General features: G+C 42.0%; 1 protein-coding gene across 4 annotated transcripts in view; it reads left to right on the forward strand.

The window, feature by feature from the left end:
- diaph2 (diaphanous-related formin 2) overlaps positions 1-26,342 on the forward strand; it is a 397,003-nt gene that overhangs the window by 199,213 nt on the left and 171,448 nt on the right. For all 4 annotated transcript variants that reach the window (XM_086133318.1, XM_086133344.1, XM_086133327.1 and 1 more), the window contains 2 exons: positions 20,091-20,192; positions 24,862-24,956. In XM_086133318.1, coding sequence (XP_085989444.1) covers positions 20,091-20,192; positions 24,862-24,956 — 197 coding nt within the window. The remainder of the gene's footprint in view (positions 1-20,090; positions 20,193-24,861; positions 24,957-26,342) is intronic.

The following is a 26,342-nucleotide window of genomic DNA, read 5'->3' on the forward strand; positions in this document are numbered from 1 at the left end:
AGGTTTCTTTTTTATCTGTGCTCTGTCACTTCAAGGTGGCGGTTTAAAGCGGTTTAAAGAATAGCGGGAGATAAACACCCCCCCCCCCCCCCGTGTTGGACAAAGGAAAAGAGAAGATAGTCTCCTTTTCATTGGTTTGCCTTTATTTCAGAATCCTTGTGATTATCATTGAGGTTATTCATGTTATGTTTAGCCAGTTGGGAAGTACGCATATAAGGTTTACTTTGGTATGTGTAGCAACCTTGTGTTTTAATATAACTTTCAACGTATAGTCAGATAATTTCTCAACACAAGGGCATGCGTGAAATCAATGTTCAAATTGCTTGATAGTCAATGTTTCCGATTCAAACTGTCACCATTTTAAGATCTTTATGAACAGTGTAGGTCATAAGTGACATTTTATCATTATTAACCGCTGTGCATTTGTAAATACAAGTGAAATTATTAAAATAGAAACAATGAAACGTGGATCTTAGCAGAGACAAATTAAGTCAAACACTGCTAATATTAAAGCATACAGAAACACTCATGTTCAAACTTGAGTCTGACTGTTCATAGGCAACCTCATATTCTTGGGGGAAAAAAAAGAAAGAGCAAAACAGGCACAGTTATCCTTCGATGCTTGCCAAATTGAGGTCTCGCATCAACTCATGCAGGACGGTGATTGGAATTCAGATGTTTTGTATCACTTAGAAGTGATTGTGGCAAATTCCAGATGACATTGACTGTTCCTCATTAACGCAACATCTATCCTCTCTTCTAATTTTCCCTTTCTTATGATTGCTTCGAGTTTTCAACTGTGTTCGCCTTGCAGAACAAGGGTCGATCCATCATCCGGTTGATTGTGGTATCCAACACTCCAGAGATCTGCTACATTAACCTCTTTCCTCTGAACCATGTATTTCAAATTGGAGGTTTCGCACACGCGCATCTCTCACCCAGCACCATTCGTCCAGCTAGTGACAAAACTTGCGGAATTAAAGCGCCACCTCATGCCGTTTTAATCCCATGAATGAAGATGCAGAGAGCGGCGCAGTCACGCTTGCAGAGCCGCTTTTTAAAGAGATCAGCCCCGCCGTGCGCCATGATCAGCCCCGCATTGTGCATATCTGACATGTCCTTAAAGTGCTCCCAGGCATTGTGATCTGACTTATTTCCTTGAGTGACTTTTCCCCTTCCAAATCGTCTTACTCTGGTAACGCGCTTAGTGTTCCTTGCCCACAGGAATAGTGTCTGAAACAAGTTCCCTGCCATATTCTTAAGTCTGTTCACCCATTTGGAATGACATTTCCATTTACAAAGGGAAACCAGTGTCGCTGAGCAGCTTACCATGTACCATAAACACTTGAAAGATGTTAAGAACTTTGGATCAAATGGCCCTTAGTTTTCCTCTTCCAGTTTCAATCTTTTTGATAGGAAGCATGTTGGCATAACCTTCTGAGGTTAATTGAAGATTCTTAATCACCCATGCGACTCTGAATGTTTCTTTTCCTGATTGAACACTGCAGTTGACGGGCGACCAATCCAGCGTGTACCTCACCTCTCACCCAAAGGCAGCTAGGATATGCTCCGATGACTCTTAATTCGGACACCGTGGAAAATGGACGGCTGAGGGATCCTATAGAGGGCCTGGGGGCTCTGCTTTAATTTTAATCAAACTCTTGATTGACTAATTGACAGTTTGTCAAAAATACTGAGTCCTGTTGCAACAGCCACTTCATTCTGAGTATAACACATCAAGAATTTGGAAAATCAGAAAATGGATTGAACTGTTTTTTGTTTTTTTGGGTTAGCCTCTTCAGGGAACATCTTTATGTAGTATCACACAAAGAAAATCTGGTCATGGGTGTGCTGCAGCCTAATCCATTTGACAGATCTGCTCAATTCTTCGGTTTTATCTGCTCGCTACAGAACCTCTTGGCTGATGCATTTTAGTTGTACATATCCGCCAATAGGCTGCATGTGGGTCGAAATTCCAAAAAGTTCTCTAAGTCAACATGTCTGGACATTACCATGACATTTCAAACTGTGTCCCATGCCCTGAAGACTGTACATCAATAGCACGGATTGAACATTATTTGTGAAAACAACAGTGTGGGCATTAGAATAGGTCATTGCCACCTTGCTCCTGCTCATCTCGCAACACTAACTCAGGCTTCTTACTCTGGGGCTTGGGCTTCTGGCCCCCATCGGCAATACTGTTACTTCTTGTCTTCCTAATTTCAATATTATATTTTCCTGAGTGCTTCTGGGAAGGCTTATCATTGTTATCTTCAGAGGTTGAAGTGGGCATAAGCAGAGATGTCCACAAACATTATTGGCTCGATTGAGCAATTTTTGGACATTATATGCAATGTACGTTCAGTGAATATAGGCTGTACTAATTGTGTCCAGTTCTTCCACTGACAACACACCAATATAGAGGAAGAGGTAGGGAGGGTGTTTATATTGCAGAGCAGAGAGAGCCTTTCCAAGAGTAGTTAGTTATTTACTGATATCTCCAAGACAAATTGAGCTAGTTTCATTCTCTTCGTCAAAAATACACAGTGTAAATGAAAAATGGGCCAGCCATAGCTAGTATTTGGGGATTTCATGCATAGAAACAATGAGAAACTGATGTGAGTTGACATATTATGCAAGGATTTAAATGTCTTTGTTCCAATTTTGCCATAGTGATAGGCCTAATTTATCAGACATGACCAGAATGTGTCAAACTTCTTACAGTTAGGCTGCACAACGAAAACTCATCATCTTATCAATCAATAACTCTAATTCACACATAGGGGGTGATGAAATATGAATAATGAGTTTGCTGAGGACTCCATTTTGGCCGACATCCATCATTGTCAACAAAAATGAGTCCAGAAAATATTCAATTACGACCTTAGGGTGCCATTCCTCATTTATTATTCCGGGGTTAATTTCCAACTGTAGATTTGTCTTTTGTCGCTAGGGGCTAAGAAATTACTTTTGCTCGCCAGTCTTCCTCTGTGGTAATATTGTAATAAGGTAAACGTCGGAGTACATAAGTTCCTGTTTGTGAAATTCTCCATAGATGTGAAGGTGACTGGAAATGATTGTCTATATGGGCCTCAGCGACGAGGCCAGGCCTCTTGTCTTGAATCAGCTGGGATAGACCCCAGCTTGCCTTGACCACGGATATGATTGGCTGTTGAACATGGACGGGTAGATGGACTTTTATTCAGCCATCGTCAGAGACTTTTGTGACGCTTGTCTGGAATGAACTCCCACCCAGTACCTTTACAAATGCACTGTGATTGGCAATCAGTCTGTCGCTTTCGCCCGCAGTCATGATGGATGGATGGTTCGCATTTACTACTGTCATTAGGAAATTTCAGTGTGTTTTTTTCTCATAGGATTAGTGTACATTATGCATATTTGTATGAAATATTCTAAGTTTGAGTAGTCTTATCCAGTTGTAAGTAGCTGACTTAGTTTGCAAATTCCACCCTGGCACAGTTTTGCATTGAAAACTCTTGACTGCAGAGTATTTTCCCCTGCCTCGGGTGACGATGCCAGCTGGTCCAGCTCACAGATTGATTTTTCATCAAGTGGGTGGGGGTTTTCACCGAAGAAGAGGTGAATGTCGCGCTGAGTGGCAAGCGGAGGAAGCAGTAGGAGAGCCATTGGCCGACACAGTGAAAGTTTAACACTGGCCTGTGGTCTTGTCTCGCAGCTGGAGTCAGATTGTTGCCTTGGGCCACTGGCCTTGTGTATTGACCAAGCTGGTCCCCCTCACCTGCCAATTCTTACCTACTTCACATGGATTTTCTTTTGGCTCGGTGAAGTCTGAGGAGATGCACGTCTACTATCGATTATCAGGCTCTTTCTGTTGTAGCAAGTGCAGCTCTGTAGACTGCTGCTTAAATTTACCATTTACCATGTTCCATGTCAGCAGACAATTTCAAGTTTCTCTTTCTCATCCCTTACCACAAAAGGGACCACCGTGCCAATGATTCTCAGTCTGTGAACAGTCCTACATGGAACTGCACCAATCCTGTGTCCAGTCAGAAGGAAAAGGTCAGCCAAATTGAGCTGCTAACTGTGGATATGTCAACAGTGCTCTCCGGCCATCTGCCTCTGTGTCATCCACATAGGCAAAGTGAAATAATCACAGCGCTAGCGCTTGAATGTGAATGAACTGTAATGCCACTTAGCCATTGGATTCACATGCTGTTCTTTCTCATTGTATCCTGGGAGACGTCACACAAGATAGTTGACCCTGGAAAGTGTCACAATAAACATAGTGTGTCTGTTTCATCCTGAAGTTAGGACTCTCATGTTCTAATGCACTGAATGCATGACTGGTTTCTTTGTAACACTTGTATATGTGCATATTTCCATTATTGGGTTGAATATGATTTTGACAGACTTCCTTTTCTATAGTTAACCTTGATGCATTACTTGAACCATGTGACACCATTTACCTTGGTGCATTCATCTTTTCATATACTTCATGCTCTTTCACACATCTTTGTGATTTTAAAGAAAGTAATTCCAGCCAGCTTCTGCGCACAGTCTATTTATTATTAGTAGTATTATTATTTATTTTATTTACTTATTTATTTCTGCAAAGGCATTCATGGAACAACAGTCGGGATCTGTTGATGAATCTGTGTTGTCATCTTGCTCCTCATATACTGAGGATGCCTGCCATGGATTTTCCATCTCAACGGATTAAGCTTTCATTTCTGACGCCCAACCACAAAACAGAGAGGTTGGCGATAGCGAGGGAGAAGCTAACACTTCTCAGCCTCTAGACTTGGCCTCATCTTATTTTGGCTTTCAACAGTTTTGAACAAGCAATGCAATATGCATTGGTTGGATTTGTGTCTTCTACAGCACTGTTCTAAGCCAAAGCCAATACTCCTGCTTGTTTGGGGGGGTCATGTAAATTAACAACAAAATTATTTTCTTTGTTATTGCTAATATATACAAATAATAGTGCTTTCACAACAGCTGCAGCTGTAAAAAAAAGTGCTTTACAAAACACATTCAGTTAAAAATTGCCTTCCCCAAATCAAAAGTTGATTGTTCTGGACATGAGTAAAATAAGATTTGTTGTGTTGAGATTTGATGTCACGTCATTTGATTTATTGTGAAATGTTGGCCTGACCATGACCTTTGTTTACTTGTCCATTGTATGTTAACACAATCAATTTGCCCGCAGCAACAACGTAAAGAGTTCCCCTTCACTGAAACATCCATCAGTGAGAAAGTGTGGCTAAAAGTCAAATGTGACTGAGGGGCAGCTGTAGTGTTCACAATAGCACACATTTGTGCGTACCACATTCACACCAGAGGATTTGTCACGACCTCCACAATGTCACCAAGATGCATCTTGGCAATTGTGTCGCATTGAGGGGATTTTCGGGGAGAAGAAGAAGAGGGATGGGGGCAGGATTGCGAAGTGAGCTGTAGATTTATGTGACCCTAAAATAGGTATTTATGAGGAGATTGCCGCCCCTCTTTTTTCCTCTTGCGACAGAGTTTCTTGTTTGCCTCAGAAGCTGATGTGCAAATATTAGCCATCCAAGTGCATCTGCTATCATTGTGCTACCCAGAACCCCCTTCCAATCTGCTTTCCCACCCTGCATGGCTATACACTTCATTTGTCAAACACACAAAGGAAAAGAGAAACACAATGGACACCCATTTTAGTAGCGGCTAGCTCTTTATTGGTGTCCTGACAAGCAGTAAACACAGGGGTGACATGACTTCCAAGGCTGGTGCTGTTGTCTTTTAATCTAGGCTAAGTGCAGGCTGCATAGTGAAGGACCGCTCAAGTTGTAGGCTTCCACAAGGTGCCCATGAACCTGACCCCTGGATGATAAACTCATCTGCATGTGTTGTTTATGAAAATACACAAGAAGCGATGCTGGAAGCCTATTTTCCTGTGTTTTTACACTGCACTACTGCCAATGGAACTCTTTTAAAGTCACTGTTCATTTCTAGATTGAACATGAGTGTGTCATCATCGCAACTCAACTTTATTCATGAGCACCTTAAAAACCGCTGCTTACAAAGTGCTGTACACAAAGTAAACATGAGACATTGAAAAGGCATTGAAAAATCAATTAATAATACAAACAGTATACACAGTAAAACACTAAAATGATACTGAGTTTCATGCTGAGTCGAAAACCAAATCAAAATGTGCTTTAAGGTTTTAAAGATGGACAGAAATTGGGCTGCAGTGTAGGGAAGGTCATTGCAAAAGGAGGGACTGGCAACGGAAAAGGTGCAATCCCCTCTGATCCTCCGTTTAGTCCTCGGTACCTCCAGTAGCGTCTGGTTTGCTGACCTGAGTCACAGAGCAGATAGGTAGAGATGGAGAAGCTCAGAGAGGTAACGTGGGGCGGGACAATCTAAAGATTTAAAGATAAAAGCTTAAAATAGGCAGCTGAATTATTTTGCACGCCCCACTTTTAAGTATTTCATTGTTTAAAATAAATAAATAAATATAGTATACATTTCATTCCACTTCACGTTTGTGTCCCACTTTGTGTTGGGTCTTCACTAAAAATTCACATTTTGCATCTTTGTTTGAAGCCTGAAATGTGGCAAAAGGTCAACAACTTCAAGGGGGCCAACTACTTTGGTAAGCCACTGTACAATGAGAACAGCAGAGCCCCAAAATATAACCCTGCGGAACACCATAAGACAGTGGGGGAGAGTGAAACTCAAAGCAACCAAGTATGACACAAAATGTCCTGCCTGCCAAATAGGATCTAAACCACTCTAGAGTCCTACCACTAATGCCCACCTGGCAACGATCACTGCACTGGCGTTAGAAAATGGCAGGAGGAAAGAGTTGCAAATTAGTGCTCATCATTTTTAACCATCCACTTTGAACATGACTTTAAATACAGTGCCCAGATTCAATACTTGAATGTAAATGAAGGAATGTTGTACTTTTTCCAAGCATACTCTGAAATCCTTACGACAGTATGTGTTGCTTTGTGCAGTGTGATTTGTGCTTGCTACAACCATATTGTCACCACTGTGTGCCGAAATGACACATTTTTTTGTGTTGTATTCATTATAGCTGACAGGTCACATCTCCTCTGCTCTCTCATGAACATCTCCTCCCACATTAGAACCTTCCTTTACACAAACTGGATCTACATGTGATATATATGGGTAGGGAATTCACTGTACTCAAATGCAGCCTTTTGGAAAAATACGAGTGAGTCTTTACATGCTGTATTTTTGGCTTTCTCTATATTAACATAGTGTTCCTAAACCATTTTAGAAATGCCATGTGTGTGTCTCCTTCCGCAAACTCATTCTCGGCAGAGCATAAATGAAGGTTAGCTTTGAATCATTCCATTAACTGCAGTATAAAAGACATTCAAATAAATGAATGCGAATTTGAACTTAAGCAGGGCTCTTTTGAGAGCAATCACCTCTTCCAAGGTCACCAGGCGGCGGTAAAGTTTCCCTTTTGTTTTATTATTCTGACTTTCTTGAGTGCAATGACAACATATTTTTCTAATATCCCAGTCAAATTATACTTTATTTTTTTCCTTCAGTTGAGTGGATTTCATCGCTAGTACAATGACACATGTACTGTCTAAAATGTATTCGGTGAGCATTTTGTAATTGCAGTAGGGGAAGCGAGATGCCAATTAATTTGCCATCGATATGCAGTTACATGAACCCATTCATGGGGGTGCAAATAGCCTTAACTTTGTTTCTAATGTAATATAAACTTTAATTAATAAAGGTGGTGATGAAATGGAGACTTATCAAACAAGCCCTGTGTCCATTAAAGGCCCCAAACCCTCACTAGGTAGCCTTATTAAAGCACATTTCCAAAAGTGTTTACGAGCCCGCGGAGAAAAAAACAGGCAGAAATGCCGAGACATGAAGAAACAGAAATTAGTTTGTGCAATTAGTTCAAATTAAGAGTTTTGAATCCAGGAGGAAGGACGATAGGAAGGTACAGTATGTTGGAAAGGAATCAGGTTACTGGGCTGGTGAAATGGGTGGGAGACACTGCTTCTCCTTTTGTTTGCCCCCGAAGAAATGAACAAGGACCCTGAGGCACACAACTAATAAAGATACTCCTAATAAAACTATGGTTGGTAATCTTTGGAAATGGGCTTTGGAAGTGAAGTCTACCTACCTGCAAGAGCATTTTGCTTTGAGAAAAACTTTGTCGTTTGGCATGTTTATGCCATATTGGAAATCTAAAGTTGAGAAAAACACGCTGAAAGTAGTTGGACTTCAAAGGTTGAACTCGATGTATTTTAACCAAGGCTTTTTTAAATTACAAAACACAAACGGTTTGCCACGGTGGCATGCAATATATTTTATAGATGTCCTTTTTTTGTTTGTTTGTTTGTTTGTTTTTGCAAAATGTATTAGACCACCGCCGGCCATTTGTCCATCTCCAGACCATCCAGAACCGCTTTAATTATTATTATTTTTTTTTTACATTCACAAATTGAGGTAAATCACTAATTTGACACCATAATCGAACAAATGCTGCTCACTACTATGCGTTTAGAAGAACGATACATTTGGAAACTAATTGATAACACTAATTATGTTTGAGCATTACAAGCTCTGACATACTGTTGTACTAACCATTATGGAAACAAGAAAACAGAATTTGGTAATTGTGAATGCTGTTATTTTGGGGCAGCTAGCTGTGGTGTAAAACATGCATTGGTTGGGGTCTAATGCATTCGTTAAGCACTCTACATACAGGTATATTAATTGCAGTCAGCACAACAGATGTGACTCTATTTGGACAAAGATGAATCAAAAAGCCCTTGCAAATGTGTGCCTGCTTGACTATAAATAAAATACCACATTTTACTTTGACAGTGACCCAACAAAAACTTGGTTTGGAAAGTGTTGTTTCAAGACTCTTTTTAATTACGGTAATTCCCGTGTGTTGCTTTACATACTGCATCCATCTTTGTTTGTAGATGTTGTTTGAATCCACCCTTGTTAGAAGTGTACCAGTGGGGCAGAGAAGTCTAAAGGCATGTGTCAAAATCAGTGCCACTGTGTGTCTGTTTATGCATGTGGCTAAATAAATTAGGGGCTGATCGCATGCCACTGGGCTTGTGTTTTCCCACACAGGCTGTTCCCTTTCATCCAGCACTACAGAGCGAACAGCTCACAGCGGCCAAAGCCAGTGCTCTTGCTTCTGATCAGCACTGACACTGACTTATTTAAAGTGTGCCTCTCAAACATGATCCAGCTACGTAACATCAACTCATTTTAGATGATTATGATGCTGACTTTCAGGTTTGGGTGTTGCTGGGCACTAGGCTTGTCAGACGTCGCTCAATTGATTCAGCGCACTCCCTGTTTTGGGCATCTGGGTCTTATGGTGTGGAGTTAAGTGGACAATCATTGAGGTATTTAATGCAGTTTGTAAAAAAGGGACCAAAAGCCTTGAGTCTACTCTAGACACTTCGTCATTAGCAGCTGACATGGCGACGCCTTGCCCCGTATAAGTCGGCAGGTGAGTGATTCACTTGAGACAAATAAGTGGACGCGTCTCTTTTCACATCCATCCAGCCTACACCAATGACAGAGAGAGTAACTTTTAATCTCACATTCACTCAAAGTGACAAATGAACCTTCATTGTCTGTATGGAAGTCAGGCAAGTGAACAGTTACATCGTCGATGGCTTCCTTTGTTTTCTTATCAGGACAACAAAGAATAGTAATGCTAAATATGATTTGTGACAATCAAATGCAAACTGCTGCTCATATTTGAACTCTGTGAACACACAAAACGGCAGCACCAAAGTGTGTGAACTCTCATTGAGGTGGATACATGTGTGGAGAACAAGTTTTCTGCATGATCTTACATGACGTGGCAACATCTTTAATGGCTCTAGGTGTTCCGGTAGACTCGGACATGTGATCACTCCACAATGTTATGCACAGTGAATCCATGGTTGTTATGAGCAGTGGTTCTGCTCCCACTCTTGTCTTCCTTGTCTTATGGGATTGTAGTTTCTTCAATGGAGATTCCTGTGACTACCATGTTTTCATTGGTTGTTCAGCTTCACACTTCATCCTGGAGAACATCATTGTGTAAGAGTCAAAATCACAATAAAGTGGATTTTGGAGATTGTCAGTGGACAGTGACGGTACAGTCCCGGTTTAAACATGTGCTGATTATAATTCTCAGTCCTGTTTGAGTGCCAGCTGTATAGTTTAATATAAAACCAATGTTGACATTGGGAGGAAAAGACGAGAGACCGATGCTACATGTTGAGAAGAGAGGTAGAAATTAGAAGTGGAGAGGCTCAATGACTGGGGCTTTGGGATTTGAATGGCGTTCTCCGCGGATCTTCAAGCAGAACCTGCAGTCTTTGACATGGTACTCACGTCTACAAAATTCCTCAAAAGAATCACCGGGTGACAGGGAGCAAGTTGCCTTGAGCTTTGATCATCATTTTTGTGCAGGTGGAGAGAGTTGGAATCATATAGAATTGTATGTGTCTGCCCTCATGTTGATTGCCAAGGATAAACCTGTTGGCGCTAACAAGTGTGGATTGGAGCTGCCTGAAAGGGAGAAAAAGTCATTTTACCCCCTCCCCCTGTCCTCATCTCTCAGGAAACCTTGACATTTTCCAACATAGAAATGTGAAGTATTTATTAAGTCCTTTCACGACTCGGCAGACAAATTGGATCAACCTATCGGTTAACCTTCCCTAGAGCAGAAGGAGGAGGTAATACGTTAATGCATTTTTAAAAAATAAAACCTACAGGCACGGTAATGTACAGTCCACTTTTTTATATTGCTGTGGGCTTTCGATCCATTGCTACGTTGCTACATATGACAGACATACATACTATTAACATATCACCGTGCTGTCCAGAGTGCGTGTCTGCACGCACGCACACACACACACACACACCCTATGTATGTATATAAATACATATACATCAAGTTTTTAGAAGCAACTGTAAATTAGTTAATAGTAAACAAATTATTCTTTAAGTGAACCCAGTGTAATATTAATACAGCATGTTCTGTGAACACAAATACAAATGTTGACTGTTTGTCTAGCACTGAAGATTCTATTTTTATCTCATCAAACAGACAATAAGACAAATTGGAAAGGAGCTGGGGTGCTTCCCATAGCAGGGAACAAAAGTACGTCGGGTCGAGAGAGGGCAGATTGTTTTCTATCATCTGGAAAAAGTACAGAATTCCACCCTGTCAGATAAAACTCAAAGCAGAACAGATTTTTTTTTGTTTTTTGGCACCAAGTATAAAGGTCACGTTCGACATTCTAAAAAAGTGGTTCAGTATTTTCCTGCCAGAAGTCATATAGGATGAGCAGTCGCCTTTAAAGTGAAAGATAAGTTCAGACAGGCAATCAAAAAATAGATGTTTGACCTCATCATATTTTGGGTTTTGTCTTATCATCAGCAAAACATTTTGTGATGTCCTATTGTAGTGTACATATCATGTTTATTTTTCTTTTGACACTTTTGGTGTAATCGGGTCACTTTTTTTCATACACACACACACGCTCACAATCTTTCGACATATAAACAGCTTTGTTGCAACTCCTCTCCTGCGTGAGTTTATAACCAAAGGCATCAAGTGACAACACTGACCATAATCTATGATTTACTCCGAATTTCCACAGTTTGGGATCCCTGTGCTAAAATTCAGATCAGTTATTCAGGTGAAAATAACAAACTCACACAGACAATCTAATGTTGACACCTTGAATCATCCCTCCACTTTGGCCTTTTTTTCACCAGACCGATGCCTCTAATAGAGACCGTGGGGATCTGTGTAATCTATCCATCTGTCCAAGGAATAGCCTTAGCCTTAAATCTCTCTTTGTCATCCCCTCCTGGTGGGATGAACCCTGCACCGATATTGTCTACTGAATGCCTTAAGGCATGTGCAAGCCTGAACAGACACTGGCGGCGGCCTTTAGTGCCAGTGAGCGAGCTCCTTTCCCAGCAGCGCTCAAGAGCACTCAGGTCACAGGGCGATGCCTTGGCACAAGCAGAGAGTGGTTCCCTCCAAATGATTGGCTGCTGGGATCAATCCATTCGCTGCCCCGGGAGCACGTCCAATTTGAGAGGCAGAGTCAGAGCCTTCCCACACTCCATTGCCTCTGACTGACGGCACGCGAGCGGCGTGTTTAGATGCTGGGCAGATTAAAATATACTTGTTAAAAGATGCAGGTCACTGACAGTGTTCAGGGTTATTGATTCAAGAGATTGTTATATTTGCCTGACATTGTTGTGCCTTAAGAATAATTTCTCACTTTTGAATACAAAGTTTTTCTGTGTGTCAATTCAGATTTTATTACCCCAGAAGCATTAATCCGGCACCTGAATACATATGCTTTACATTATTCTCAATCTAACTTGAAAGGTTTGGGGGAAGAAAATCTGCTCTGGAATGCCTGTTGACCTCCAATTTCTTCTTTTTCAAAAGCAATAGGAAGTGATGTACTGTAAATATAAGGCTTAGTCTATATATTTCTATTTCTTATGGGATAAAGCAGGGTTGCCCAACCACTCGATCACGCTCAACCGGTAGCCTGCGGAATGGTCCCAAGTCGATTGCGAGGGGTGTAGGGGCAAATGGGTGGGGGGGGGGGGGTGTCTGTGTGCATTTTATTAATCTGACATTTTTGTGTTTGGGTACACTGCACCCTAAGCATCCTATCCGTTTCACTTTCACAAAAAAAAATATTGAAAACAACGCCAAAACAAAACAACAACCCAAAAACGGTTCACCAAAGAATGGCTCGTGACCTGCATTACCGGAGGTTGTTAGCATTCAGCACTCTGCAATTGCATCTTATGACCAGAGCTGTTACGATATACCAATTTTACAGATTTTAAAAAAAATATTTTTCTCATTCAGTTTGTTTCATCTGCAATTACCCTATGTCCCTGGCAAAGAATCTAGAATCTGGAGCGCCAGGAGAAGCATTTTAATATGGTACACGTGAACTACGATACTGATGTTTATGCATTTAACATGCTGCAAAAGTGCAAAAGGAAGTGATTTTTTTTTTTTCACAAATTCACAAACTCTTGTGTCTACTGACATATACACACACACACACACACACACACACATATATATATATATATATATATATATATATATATATATATATATATATATATATATACTGGGGCGGCCCGGTAGTCCAGTGGTTAGCACGTCGGCTTCACAGTGCAGAGGTACCGGGTTCGATTCCAGCTCCGGCCTCCCTGTGTGGAGTTTGCATGTTCTCCCCGGGCCTGCGTGGGTTTTCTCCGGGTGCTCCGGTTTCCTCCCACATTCCAAAAAAAACATGCATGGCAGGCTGATTGGACGCACTAAAATTGTCCCTACGTGTGAGTGTGGGCGTGGATGGTTGTTCGTCTCTGTGTGCCCTGCGATTGGCTGGCAACTGATTCAGGGTGTCCCCCGCCTACTGCCCGGAGACGGCTGGGATAGGCTCCAGCACCCCCCGCGACCCTAGTGAGGATCAAGCGGTTTGGAAAATGGATGGATGGATATATATACTGTATATATATATATATGTTAGTTCTCCCTCCTCCCCCCTGCCGTTTCCCAAAGTAAAAGGACGACCCCAATTCCAAAAGAGGTTCCAAGGAAAACAAGAAATATGCTCATTCAGTGTCCCACATCATGTCACTCATAATTATATGCGGTACTGCAATTGTTATTTTGACGGATTGAAACTACATGAGACGGTTCAGAAATGTATTTTGATTCAGTGACATAATAACATCATTTGCTTTTAGTTGTGGCAGTAGCTTCATGATCAAATGTCTTCTTGTCGCAAATCCCTGTGGGGTTCTGTTGGACTTAGATGCAGTGATTGTGTAGGCCATTTGGGAAAAATTCCCCCCTTGTCGTGTTGAAGCAAGCTGTCTAGCATCATGTGAGGTTTGTCAAGCTTTCATTCGGACCAGATGTGCAAGGAGTCATGGTAAAAATCCACCTTTAGGCTCTTATGTTTAGACCAGGGGTGTCAAACATACGGCCCACGGGCCGGAACCGGCCCGCAAGGAGGTTCAATCAGGCCCACAGGATAATTTAAAAGTGAGAAAATGCATAAAAGACACAGAATTAACATTTTTAATAAGGTGCAATTCATTGAGTATCCGCTAAGGGACAGTGTTTTGATCAGAGAAGAAGACAACAGCAACCTCAGTCCGTCACTGAGACAGACCCATGACAGCAGACGCTATCAATAGCACTCTCACATTTACACATTTAAAAGCCCTCTCCTTAGTTTGTAAGCTGTAGGCAGGGATTACATTTAGATGTTATATGCATGTGTAAATAGTTTAAAACATACTTTCTTTATACATCTCGTTTAATCTTAAAGTGCATTACTATATTTTTCAATACCAATTACTTGTTAAAATTTGTACAATCAGTGGGATCAGTTGCAATGCATACATGCGAATGACAAAAATAATTGCACATTTGTCGAGGGAAATTTAAGGTGCTTCATGAAATGTTTTGTAAAAGTTATGTTCATTAAATTTCAACATTTTCCTAATGTTCTTGTGCTTCTTTATACCAAAACAAAGGAAAGACATAACATTTTGGTTATTTATAGCAAAGTATGGTATCATTTAAATGGTCCGGCCCACTTGACATCTTCCGAGGCCGTATGTGGCCCACCATGTGAAATGAGTTTGACACCCCTGGTTTAGACAGTCGATGGGTCTGAGGCTTGTCACCCAGTCCTCAATTCCTCTCAATTAATTTGCATTGTAAGGCACAACAACATGACATCAGCTATGGGGAGTTGCACGACATTCACGCCGTGACCCTCCGCAGGCTACAGCAACAACTCCATGCAGCATGAATCTGCTCACTTCGACTCTTGCATCAAAACGAGGGTTAAAACATTCAGAGAGTTCATCCAATCTTCATTTATGGTGCTGTTCTTGAACAACTGAACCACACTGAGGCCTTAGCAGAACTCCCACTCAGGAAGAAACAGGAAACGAATGGGAACAGTCAGAGGTGGCCCTTTTCCCTGTACAGATAGTAAACAGATATTTGTTAAATGCTGTACCGAGTCAGATGTCGTCAGAACAAGCACCTCTTAGTCCGTAGTTTGCTGAACGTGTGTCCAGAATTGCTCCAAGTAACAGGGGTATGTTGAACATCTGTGTCAGTATAAATATAAATGGGATAGCAGCTGCTATGTTCGTAAGAAGCCTCTGCTTTTGATGTGGCTGCTCCCTATACAGCAGGGGTCTCCAACTCCAGGCCTGGAGGGCTACTGTCCTGCCTGTTTTCCAGCTCTCCCAGGAGCAACACACCTGATTCAAATAATCAGGATCGTTCTATTGCTGCCTCAGAGCTGATTGTCTAAATCAGGTGTGTTGCAGCTGGGAGAGCCGGAAAACAGGCAGGACAGTAGCCATCCAGGCCCGGAGTTGGACATGCCTGCTATACAGTAACTGTCGGGATTCCCCACAGCATTTTTTTGTATTATAGTGCTATACAGTAGATAATATTATACCAGACGGATGAATCTGCAGGCATATTTTCAAGACCACATTCTGTGTTGTAAGACCTGTCATCTCTTCAATTAATCTCAAGGTCCATTCCCACCGCGGTAGGCGGTGGCGTCCAGAAGTGAACATGTGGCGCTGTTTAGCGTGCTAATGCCTTGTGTTTTTAATGGACGTCTTGTGGGAGATGCCGCATGGAAGGCGACCAGGATGCTGAGTGTGGGCCAGCAGAACATGCTGAACGTTCGAGTGCCGGAGAACTCTTGTAATCACAAAACGTCCAGAGGGAAAACTTCAGTCCAAGACCCACAAGGCGTAACGGTGATGCCAATTGATCCTGAATAAGCCAAATGTGTTTTTGCTGTAGGGTTCGTTTATTTCCACAATATAATCCTTGTTAATTTACTGACTATGTTTTGGCATGGGGGAAAGCGTTTACCTCCCCTTCAGCTAATTGGATGTGTTACAGTTTACAGTTACACTCACGAGAGAATTCTCCTTATGTGCTTGTTTGGAGTTACTTGGGATCATTCAGTTGTCTTACGTTTTAAAGAAAGAAAAAGAACCAGGTTAACACATGTATTAAAACGTTTTTCTTCATGTCAAATATGCATGGCCAATAAAAAAACAAAACAAAACATGTTAACAGTGACTGCCTCCCGCAGGGGGCCATTTTTGACCATTTTTGAAATTAGCTCTGCTGAGCTCTGTGAGACCGCTTGATTAAGTCCTATTAATAGACCGTATTTTACAGGATTAAAAATGCCTTATCTTTTGGCACCCAAATTTGTGAATACATAGTTTGCTTGCGGTACTAATGTTAAATTGAAATGATCCCATGCTGTTTATCTGATTAATAGAAGCAGAACGTGTCACCCTTGGCCTTTTGCGTCGACAAAACATCATGCACATCGCAAATCGCCCTTTTCCGCACAGTTGCTGTCTGGATTGTTTTAGGGATTACTTCGCCAAATATAATTCTGGACAAGCGGGAAAGTTGTGTTCCCACGATATTATATTGTAGCCACTGGGCAACTTGTCGAACACGTTTCAATATTGGCAATGATGGTGGTCAGATGTTACCGCTCGGCACAGGTTAAGTCTGCTGGCAGAATAACGACTGGGTGGGTGTGCATGTTTTGGCCCATAAACTACAAGTTTTGGGAATCATAATGCTTATTTCAGATTATTTACAGTCTAAGAGTCATACTTTTGGACACCCGTGGTTGAAATATTGCTGCCATGTCCGCCCTGAATGTAATGAAAATGTAATCAGCCAGCCAAACGATGATCATGATCGGAGTGGGCAAATAAATTATTGTGGGGGGAGTCGAGCTCCAGACGAGGGGCACTTTGGCCCTGAATTTAACATTTTGGGGTCACAAGCAATATATTTTTGGGTGCACACTGTAAATACACTTGCAAAGTAAATATACACATTTCTTCTCGTGTGGACTTGATTACCGTATTTTTCCGCACGAAAAGACGCACTGGATTATGAGGCGCACCTTCAATGAATGGCTATTTTGTAATTTTTTTTCATATATTAGACGCCTCGCACTAAAAGGTGCAATCTACAATGCGTCCACTAGATGTGCTACGCTCCTTCCATTCAACTCGAGAGGCGTCCGTTCAACTTGAGAGGCATTCATGACTGCCTCTGAAAAATGTAAATTAACTATCACTGAACTTAAATGAAACTACGAAAATTGAAAATAATGCATCAAAACAGAAATTCAAGCAAGGAAATCACAAAATAAATTCTATATCCCCCCTACAGAATTTATTTTGTGATTTCCTCACTTGATTTTCTTCGTGGTTTCATTGAAGTAAGAATTAATTTACGTTTTTCGTCGGCGGCCATGAACGCCTCTTGAGTGGAACGGAAGAAAGCACGGAGATAGACAAAGACGTACCTGTATTTCTTGAGACTGTTTTAAAAAATTAACATCACAGCTCTCCTTTTTTCGGAGCTGCAACACATACTCATTTAATAAAGCAGCGACACAGTTCACTGAACCAACAGCAAGTTATAACATTGGAAGCATGTCTCCAGGAAAAAGCCATCTTGGAGTCTACATATTACCGTAATGACCATACAAAAGATGCAGCAGATTTTAAGGCTCTCTGTGACCTTTTAAGAAAATGGAAGACTTTGGTGCGCCCAATAGTGCGGAAAATACGGTACTGAGAAATGCTTTGATGATAAACCAGTTAGTAAGTTAAACCTCTTAAAAAGTAAACATGTAAACTTGTCAGAGTTATTCCCAAGACATTGTTAGCATGTGTCTCCGAGATTTGGGGTGGTCGAAATTACGCACTGATGGTCTTTTTCACAATTGTTCTTTTTTTATTATTATTTTTTTTTACAAGAGTGATGCAAAACTGGTTGCTTCTGTTCACACATTAACTAATCACAGTGGTCATTCCACACACATTGGGCCGCCGCCGCCGCCGCCTTCTTCTTTGGTGTTGGTCTCCTGTCTTCTTCTTTTGGAGTTTGGAGTCACGTCGGTTGATCAAGCAGCTAATTTGCACATTATCCCCAACAACTGGGCTTGCAAGACTTGAGCAGAACTTTGACAGCAGCAATAAATATAATAAATGAAAAAATAAATAAACCCATAAATATGTCTGCAAATGTACTAATTGCACATGCGTCAGTAGATGATCGATTTACTCAGACTGTCTGAATTTTTATGGGCCCGATGGGACCATTTTGGTACTTTTGACAACTGAATGCTGCATTTTATGACAGAAAGTGTTCACCACTTCTGAAGTTGTTTTACAAAGTGCATCGTATATAATATATTTGCTTTGACATCACCGTCGCAACGATAAACGAGGTACTTCAGGGCCCTGCAAAAATGTCAAGCAATCAGATTTGGATGTCAAATACGACCTGCTGGTAATATTGGACTAGGCGCACAATTACACACAAATGCACATGCCTTTTAGCACGACTGATTGGTGTAAATGCTCCCCTCCCTCATGTCACGTGTTGAGAGCGAGACGTTGGGACGCTGCTTCATCTGGCCGCCCAGGAGCTTCTTCCTCTTTGATTGTTTCTTCAAACACGAGACGTGTGCCGCTCGGGGAACATGTTGTTTGTTCTGGATTTCTTGGGAGACTCCTCCTGGGAGAGCCTTCTTCTTCCTGAGCAGTTGTTAAGATTATCAACAAAATCTGCCACCATTCCCACAAGTAGATGCAGAGGAGCTCTCTTTCGGGACTGCATTGTGTAGCTCAAAGATGCAAAAGTCCATCTTTCACTCGAGTTTGGCAATTTGGGGCAAGTTGCTTCCAAAAATGAATTGAATGTCATGATGCATTCTGGGTTACTTTTACTGGATGTGTTTCCGTTCATTACAACGAATTGAATGCATGCTGAGCTTTGGGCAATGTTAGTTCGGTCGATGTGAGTCATTTTAATAATTTCCCCTTTGTCATTCATTCAAGGTTACCACCTTAATTGAAAGCACCTTTTTCCACCATTTAGTGTTCATTTTGAGTTCCGTAAACCCATTTTGGACTGTTTTCATCACTTTGGCCATGCTGTTTCTTGGCGGAGTGCAACAGTGCTTTTTGTTGTTTGCAACTTCTGTATTTGTCCAGTAATGCATCAAAAGTTACTTGAAAAGCGTGCCGGACCATACAGTCAAACACCGGGTGTGACTTCAAATCACAGCTGACCGAATGAATGGAAACCTGGGTGATTTATGATTTATGATGTGTTCACAGGTCTGCAGTAAGACAAATATCTCATAATGCACATTAAAGAGGTTGTAATGGGAAGACCATTGCAAAAAAAAAAATAGTATTATAGTAACTTAGACCTTAGGACCCACATTCCCTCATGGTCATTCGGTCATAACCCACAAGTCATAACAAGTATTGTTATTGTATTTATTTATGGACAAAAATTGTCTTGCAAAACACACTTTTAAAAATAATTCATTCCACATGCACTGCTCATTTCAATGCAGGTTACTACAGTAAAGAACCACAATAATTGCATTTATAATAATAAAAACTGTAACATTAAATATTTTAAAACAAACAAACAAAAAAGGTTGCGAGTAACCTTTTTTTCATGCCTGTTGCTATTTATGTATTTGTCAAGTCCAACACCGGATACACATACGATGTTAAGTTTCTTTTTTCACCCCTCACTTATGGGTCCCACAGGTTGCAAATTGCTGCCTTGAATTACAGCGATAAGTGGCTGTTACTGTAGTTCTTGTTTTGCGGTCCTGCAAATGCAATTATTTGCGAGTTTACACACTCCAAGAGAAAAAAAAAAAGAGGAGACTTTTGGAGACACTGAGACAATTGAGCATGTGAGAGCTCCTCTGGCCAGCACTCTCATTGTTCTCTCCTTCACCCAATGTCAAGTAGCTCCAGCTTTTGTGTTTTTGCATTTGTGCGCTCACAAACCCTCATAGCGGGGAAATGCAATTTGCCTTGAGTTAAGGCCTGTTAGAATACTATCAAAGTACTCATGTTTTCTTTTTGTTTCTTTGTTTGTCCTTCCACCCACCCACCCCCGATAGTGAGGAAGGACACAAAAGATGAGACTGACGACAGAATGACACAGTTTAAGAAGAAAGCAAAGGAGCTTCGCATTTTGGATCCCAAGACAGCGCAGAATCTATGTAAGTATATGGCAGTTGTGAACAGTCACCACAAGCATCTATATATTGCAGTGGTGATTGCACTCGGACTGCAAGGGAAGCTTAGCTTCCCCTAAAATGTCAAAGAATAAGTGATCAAATATACAAATGTAAATGTCATTGTGTGTACATGTCATTGACTAAATATGCGCGACAACGTGCTCAACTTTTGTTCCGAATCAGCTTCTTCTTACTGGTTACGACGCGACTCCCTTCTCATTCATTCCCGCAGCTTCTCTGTGCTTTAAACGGTGGACGCTGAGCGTCAGCTGTGCGTCTACTACCCGGACGCTGAGCGTCTCGAGAGTTCAGGATAGGTTGTCCCAATACAAGCTGGTTTTTGGGTACCGGACGCTCGGCTTTTCTGCATCAGATTGGATGATCTGTCTGAGCCTGTGTTCCAGTTTGATTGACATCGAAATGAGCCAATCACCGATCTTTTGGTGTAGGCATCCGTGGGAACATCTTTCAATTCTCTCTCTGTTCTAAATTGAACTGGAGACCTCTCATCATCTGAGCGAGACTCTCTTTGTTGAACACGACTAGCGACAAATTAATCTTTTATTTCTGGTGGGTTTCTTGTAGTTGCTGTAGTTGTAGGACATTAATTAAGTCCCTGGAAAAGACGCCCTGTTGGTATGACAGGGTCACGGATAATTTTCTTGAAAAGGAACGGAGAGTAGAATTCACGTATAAATAAACGGACACATTTTATGATGTCGGCCAAAATTGAGCTTCCCCTCCTTGACAGACAGACAACAGAGGAAACCTTTTGGCAAATGATCAAGGTGTGATGAAGACACACAAACTCGCCATATGTTGCCAACATATGGACGACACAGGTGTCATGCATTCGCGGCTGTGACAATGCTCAGTTTTGCCATTGCCATCGCTCATTGAAATGTCAAAGCAACAAGAGGTTTGGATACCTTCAACGACAGTTATTTTTTTTCGACTCGCAGTGTGAAATGAAAGCTTTTTCGCCATACACAACATGAACCAGCGAGTTACATCTTTGAGGGCTGCATGTTCGAGTTGAGGTTACAGTGATTGCAATAGCCAGCAGGCCCTAATTCATGACACAGTGATCAATGCCACTACAATACAATTTGACTAGAACCGATGTGTTGTGTTGTGTCGTACCTATCTTCACAAACAGTAGTGATGGATGATAAGCGGATGAACAATTTTTTTAAATTGATGTTAGCCATGGCCTATCCAGGATGAATACAGAATGCAATTTCCATCTGGAATCCCTAGCAACTGCTCCACTTACTGTGGGAATGCCACCTAAAGACGCTAGCATACTGTATTTCCACAATTAATGGCCCAAGGAATGTATTTACTGACCTGCAGAGAGCACCAGGTGTCTAAAAGTGTCTTCAAGGTTTAGATTTTTCAAAGGTAAGGTCTGAATTAACCATAAACCAGAAATACACTGTATACCCCATACGTTGGAGGGCAATAGGGACCAAGCGAAAATCTGCATATGATTGACAGCCATTCAAATGCATTAGGGAGGGCACAAAAAAAATAATATATACAGTATATATATATCTATATATAAATAAAAAAAATCGTCGTCTCACCCCTCGGGTGGTGTCCGTCCCTCATTCAGCTCGGGTCCTCTACCAGAGGCCAGGAAGCTTGAGGGTTCTGCGCAGTATCCTTGCTGTTCCCAGCACTGCACATTTCTGGACTGAGATGTCCGATATTGTTCCCGGGATCTGTTGCAACCACTCATCTAGTTTGGGGGTCACTGCCCCGAGTGCTCCGACCACCACAGGCACGACTGTCACCTTTACCTTCCAGGCTCTCTCCAGCTCCTCTCTGAGCCCTTGGTATTTCTCGAGTTTCTCGTGTTCCTTTTTTCTGATGTTTCCATCACTTGGGACCGCTACATCCACTACAACGGCTTTCCTCTGCCCTTTATCTATGATCACGATATCTGGTTGGTTCGCCATTACCATTTTGTCAGTCTGGATCTGGAAGTCCCACAGGATCTTCGCTCTGTCATTCTCCACCACCTTCGGAGGTGTTTCCCATTTTGACCTTGGGGTTTCCAGTCTATACTCCGCACAGATGTTTCGGTAGACTATGCCAGCCACCTGGTTATGGCGTTCCATGTAGGCTTTCCCTGCCAGCATCTTACACCCTGCAGTTATGTGTTGGATCGTCTCAGGCGCCTCTTTGCATAACCTACACCTTGGGTCTTGTCTGGTGTGGTATATCTGGGACTCAATGGCTCTGGTGCTCAGGGCCTGCTCCTGAAACGCCAGGATGAGTGCCTCTGTTCTGTCCTTCAGGCCAGCCCTCTCTAGCCACTGATAGGACTTCTTGAGATCAGCCACTTCAGTGATGGCCGGTGGTACATCCCGTGTAGGGGCTTGTCCTCCCATGATGGTCCCTCTTCTAGCACCTCATCCTCTGTTCCCCATTGTCTGAGACATTCTCTGAGTACATCATCCGTTGGAGCCTTCTCCTTGATGTATTCATGGAGCTTGGATGTTTCATCCTGGACAGTGGCTCTCACACTCACGAGTCCCCGGCCTCCTTCTTTTCGGCTTGCGTACAGTCTCAGGGTGCTGGATTTGGGATGGAACCCCCATGCATGGTTAGGAGCTTTCGGGTCTTAACGTCCGTGGTCTGAATCTCTTCCTTTGGCCACTTTATATATATATATAACTTTGAAGTCAAGATGGCGCCCGAGTAGGCAGCCGTCAGCAAGTGCTCTCATGAGCCTTGCTTTTTTTGTTGTTTTTGTGTTTGTTTTGTCACTTTGTGTTTGTTGTTACGTCGTGTGGACCTGATGTGGACTTTTTTCAGCATTTTTTGGCCACAACATTCATCAAGGAGGAGACTCTGTGCTTGGTGGTTGCGCCTTCTCGGCAGCATGGGTATGCCAGCAGTGTTTTTGACTGGGAGGAATGTCGGCGCCATTTGACTGTCGTTGCTGGACAGTCCCGGGGCACTTGTGTCTTGCGCCTGTAATGGGCAGCATTTTTCACAGCCCCGCTCTGTTCAGCGGAGAGATCGGTGCTGTTGAACGGTCTGCGGCTGGATGGATGTAAGTCTTGAGGAGCCGACGATGAGAAGAAAGGAGCGTTAGCGCGGAGCGCCGATGCGGATTTGGAACTGGGAGTCGCGGCTTGGAGTTTGAAGTGGATTACGTGGGACAGGAGAAGTGAACTAATCTCTTTTCGTCAATGGACGCTACAGCTTCGTGTTTGCTTTCAAAACTTAGCTTGTAGCAGACGTGTGCACATTTTCAGCATGACGTCTCTGATCCACTGGTGAAAGGACACTTTGATCCTCTCCTCTTTCATCTATAACTGCTTCAGACAACAAAGTGTATGCAGAAAATTGGTGAAGATTGCACGACTGTCTGTGTCCTATGTGTTGTGCTGTGTTATTTTTGTTATTTTGACTTCAAATTGGCGCCGCGAGAGTGGCTGCCTTTCCAGCAGCTCCTATATTTTGTTGTTCTACTTCTTCCTTTCATAACTTTGCTGCTGTGAATTGGGAATTTCTCCGTTGCGAGACTAATAAAGGTTTTCTTATTCTTATATATATATATATATATAATTATTATTATTATTAAGCCCGTGAAATAATATGCATTTTCCATGAAAAAAAAATGTAAATGATGGGGTGGAGGATGAAACACCTTGAAAATTTTGGAAGACAAATACAAATCGGAATATGCGAATCAGCGAGTGCCAATCCGCGACTATGAGGAGGTCCACTCTCCAGACGTCTTGAAAAATGTCACAACCTCCAGCTAACAAAAAATAATAATAATAACTTGACATTTTTGGTTTGCTGTGGATAGAGAAACTACATTAAAATACAGTGAAGTCACTGTTACAGATTGACACACATATAGGATAGTTGCTCCATGCACAGCACTTTGTATACAGCGATGTGCTTTATCAATACAATTGAGTTGAGTTGATCCTCGTGAGTTCCTCTCCAGCTTGTTTTGGATGTCTATCTCCTCCAACACGTGATTCAAGTGAATTCTCGTGCTTCTGCATAGGTTGCTGATGAACTGATCATTTGAATCAGGTTTGTTGGAGAACAGGCCGGGGAGGGGCTCTGGAGGACTGGACCTGGGCACCCCTGCCTGAATTCTTTTCAATGTTGACATGTTTTGCAGATTTGTTGCGCACCCAAAACTCCAAACTAAACTTTAGCCTTAGAGGTGTCTCATCTCCTCTGTGTGCGGCGCCTGTTGTGTCAGTCATAGCCAAGGTGATATTTACAGCCTAAGGAAAGGGGTGTTTATTGGAGGATTGTTACTTATTCAGGCATGTAAACAATACACTGAGTGATTAATTGAAGAAAATAGGATATCCCCGAAGGCATATTTAGTGTCATCCCTGACAAACAGGCCTGATTTCTGTTATTGGTTTGCTTGCAATACAGAATACCATAACTTCACTTTTTCAGCTGTCCACTGTAATACTTAAACATTTTGATCTCACATTTCCACCGTCTGCTCCGCGGCGGGACTTTGTTCTCACGAGTGACATGGTAGCTGTTTTTTCATTTTGTTTCTGTAACGTGCGAAAATGCCTCTTTGAAACCAATGGCCCAACGGAGCAAAAAGGAAATTGTGTTCTTCTCTTGTATCTCTCTGTCTCTACAGCAATTTTTTTGGGCTCGTTCCGCCTGCCTTATGATGAGATCCGAGAAATTGTGCTTCAGGTGGACGAGGAACGACTGAGCGAGTCACTCATCCAGGTAAGATGGATATTCAGCAGAGTGTGTCCGCGCCCTCCCTTCAGCGCATCCGCACTTTACTGCCCCTAATTATGACCTTAAAGCAAGGGGAGTGTGGTGTCAGGTCAGGCAGGGTAGGGGAGGCAGAACCTCCGTGTCCTCTCTCCTGCATGTGAAAACGAAAGAAAGAAAAACTAATACCGATTGCATCAAACTGTGTTGGAAGCGCTGCCTCCCTGACCATCAATGCTTTTACTCCCTTTCTGGTTACTCGCCACTTTTGTCACCCTCTCCTTCCGCAAGCAGTCCCCTCGCTATATCACTCTCAAAGTTAATAAAAAGCCTAGAGTGTACAGTGTGAGCAGTGGCACAAGAAAGGATCACCCACCCCGAGAAGCAGACCAAGTTCAGCAAGTGTAAAATTAAATGTGTGTAAAATGTATCATTAGTCGTTGGGTTATTTTGACAGAAGCATGTCAGAGACATGTTATTAAGACACCTGGAAACTGTTTTAAATGATGAATATATTTCTAAATGCAGAACCCGAGAGAGTTAAAACAAATGGTGGCTGGTTTTGCGAGCTCTGTGACCCCATTTAAAATACGCTGTGGCCGCCGCTTTGCACAAGCCGGTCTCCTCATTGTCCGCTGGACCATGGAGACCCCACATTCATCGCCTCATAATGGATGATGAAGGACAGGGCTTGGCAAAGTCTCCGTAACTCCACCCTCTTTTCCTCCAGCCTTTTGTCTTAAAGCAAGATTGATGAGCTCGCTAAAGGCTACTTCTTTTTGCTCCATTTTTGCCATTTTTGGCAACTCCGAACTCAACAAAAGTGTGCACGTGAGGTACAGATTCATCATTGCGCACTTCAGATTGTCACTAGGTTTAATCGGAGCCTATCCACAGAGCACCCCTACGGCGTCTTTAAGTTCTGATCACCTTTAATTTGCTGTTAATTGAGCAGAAAATAAAGACTGAACAGTATGGCACTGCTTTGCAAAGGTGAAAGACAATTTAGCTGTTGATCTTTTTCCCACCTTCAGCTCTTATTACAGGGTGGAAAGGTGCCAGATTCCCCTACTATGTCCTTTCAAATGTTTCCATAGTTCATGCTTCCTGTGTACTTAATAATAATAATAATTATAATGATAATAATAATAATAATAGGTGCCTTTCAGGGCACTCGAGGTCATCGTACTCCTCCCAAACACTCATTTAGGGCGGAACGAGAACTTCTAATTAAAATACACACCAATCATTTTAGATAAACTCGTCAAAACTATACTGTAGGTTGCAACAAATCTTTGGAAAAAAAATAAATGTGTGTATATGTATATATATATATATACAGTATATATATATATATATATATATGTACAGTATATGTATGGATAGAATGAAAAA

The sequence above is a fragment of the Hippocampus guttulatus genome, chromosome 2 (assembly GCF_054856545.1).
Source record: "Hippocampus guttulatus isolate MCC_2025c chromosome 2, RoL_Hgut_1.0, whole genome shotgun sequence".
NCBI classification, from domain to species: domain Eukaryota; kingdom Metazoa; phylum Chordata; class Actinopteri; order Syngnathiformes; family Syngnathidae; genus Hippocampus; species Hippocampus guttulatus.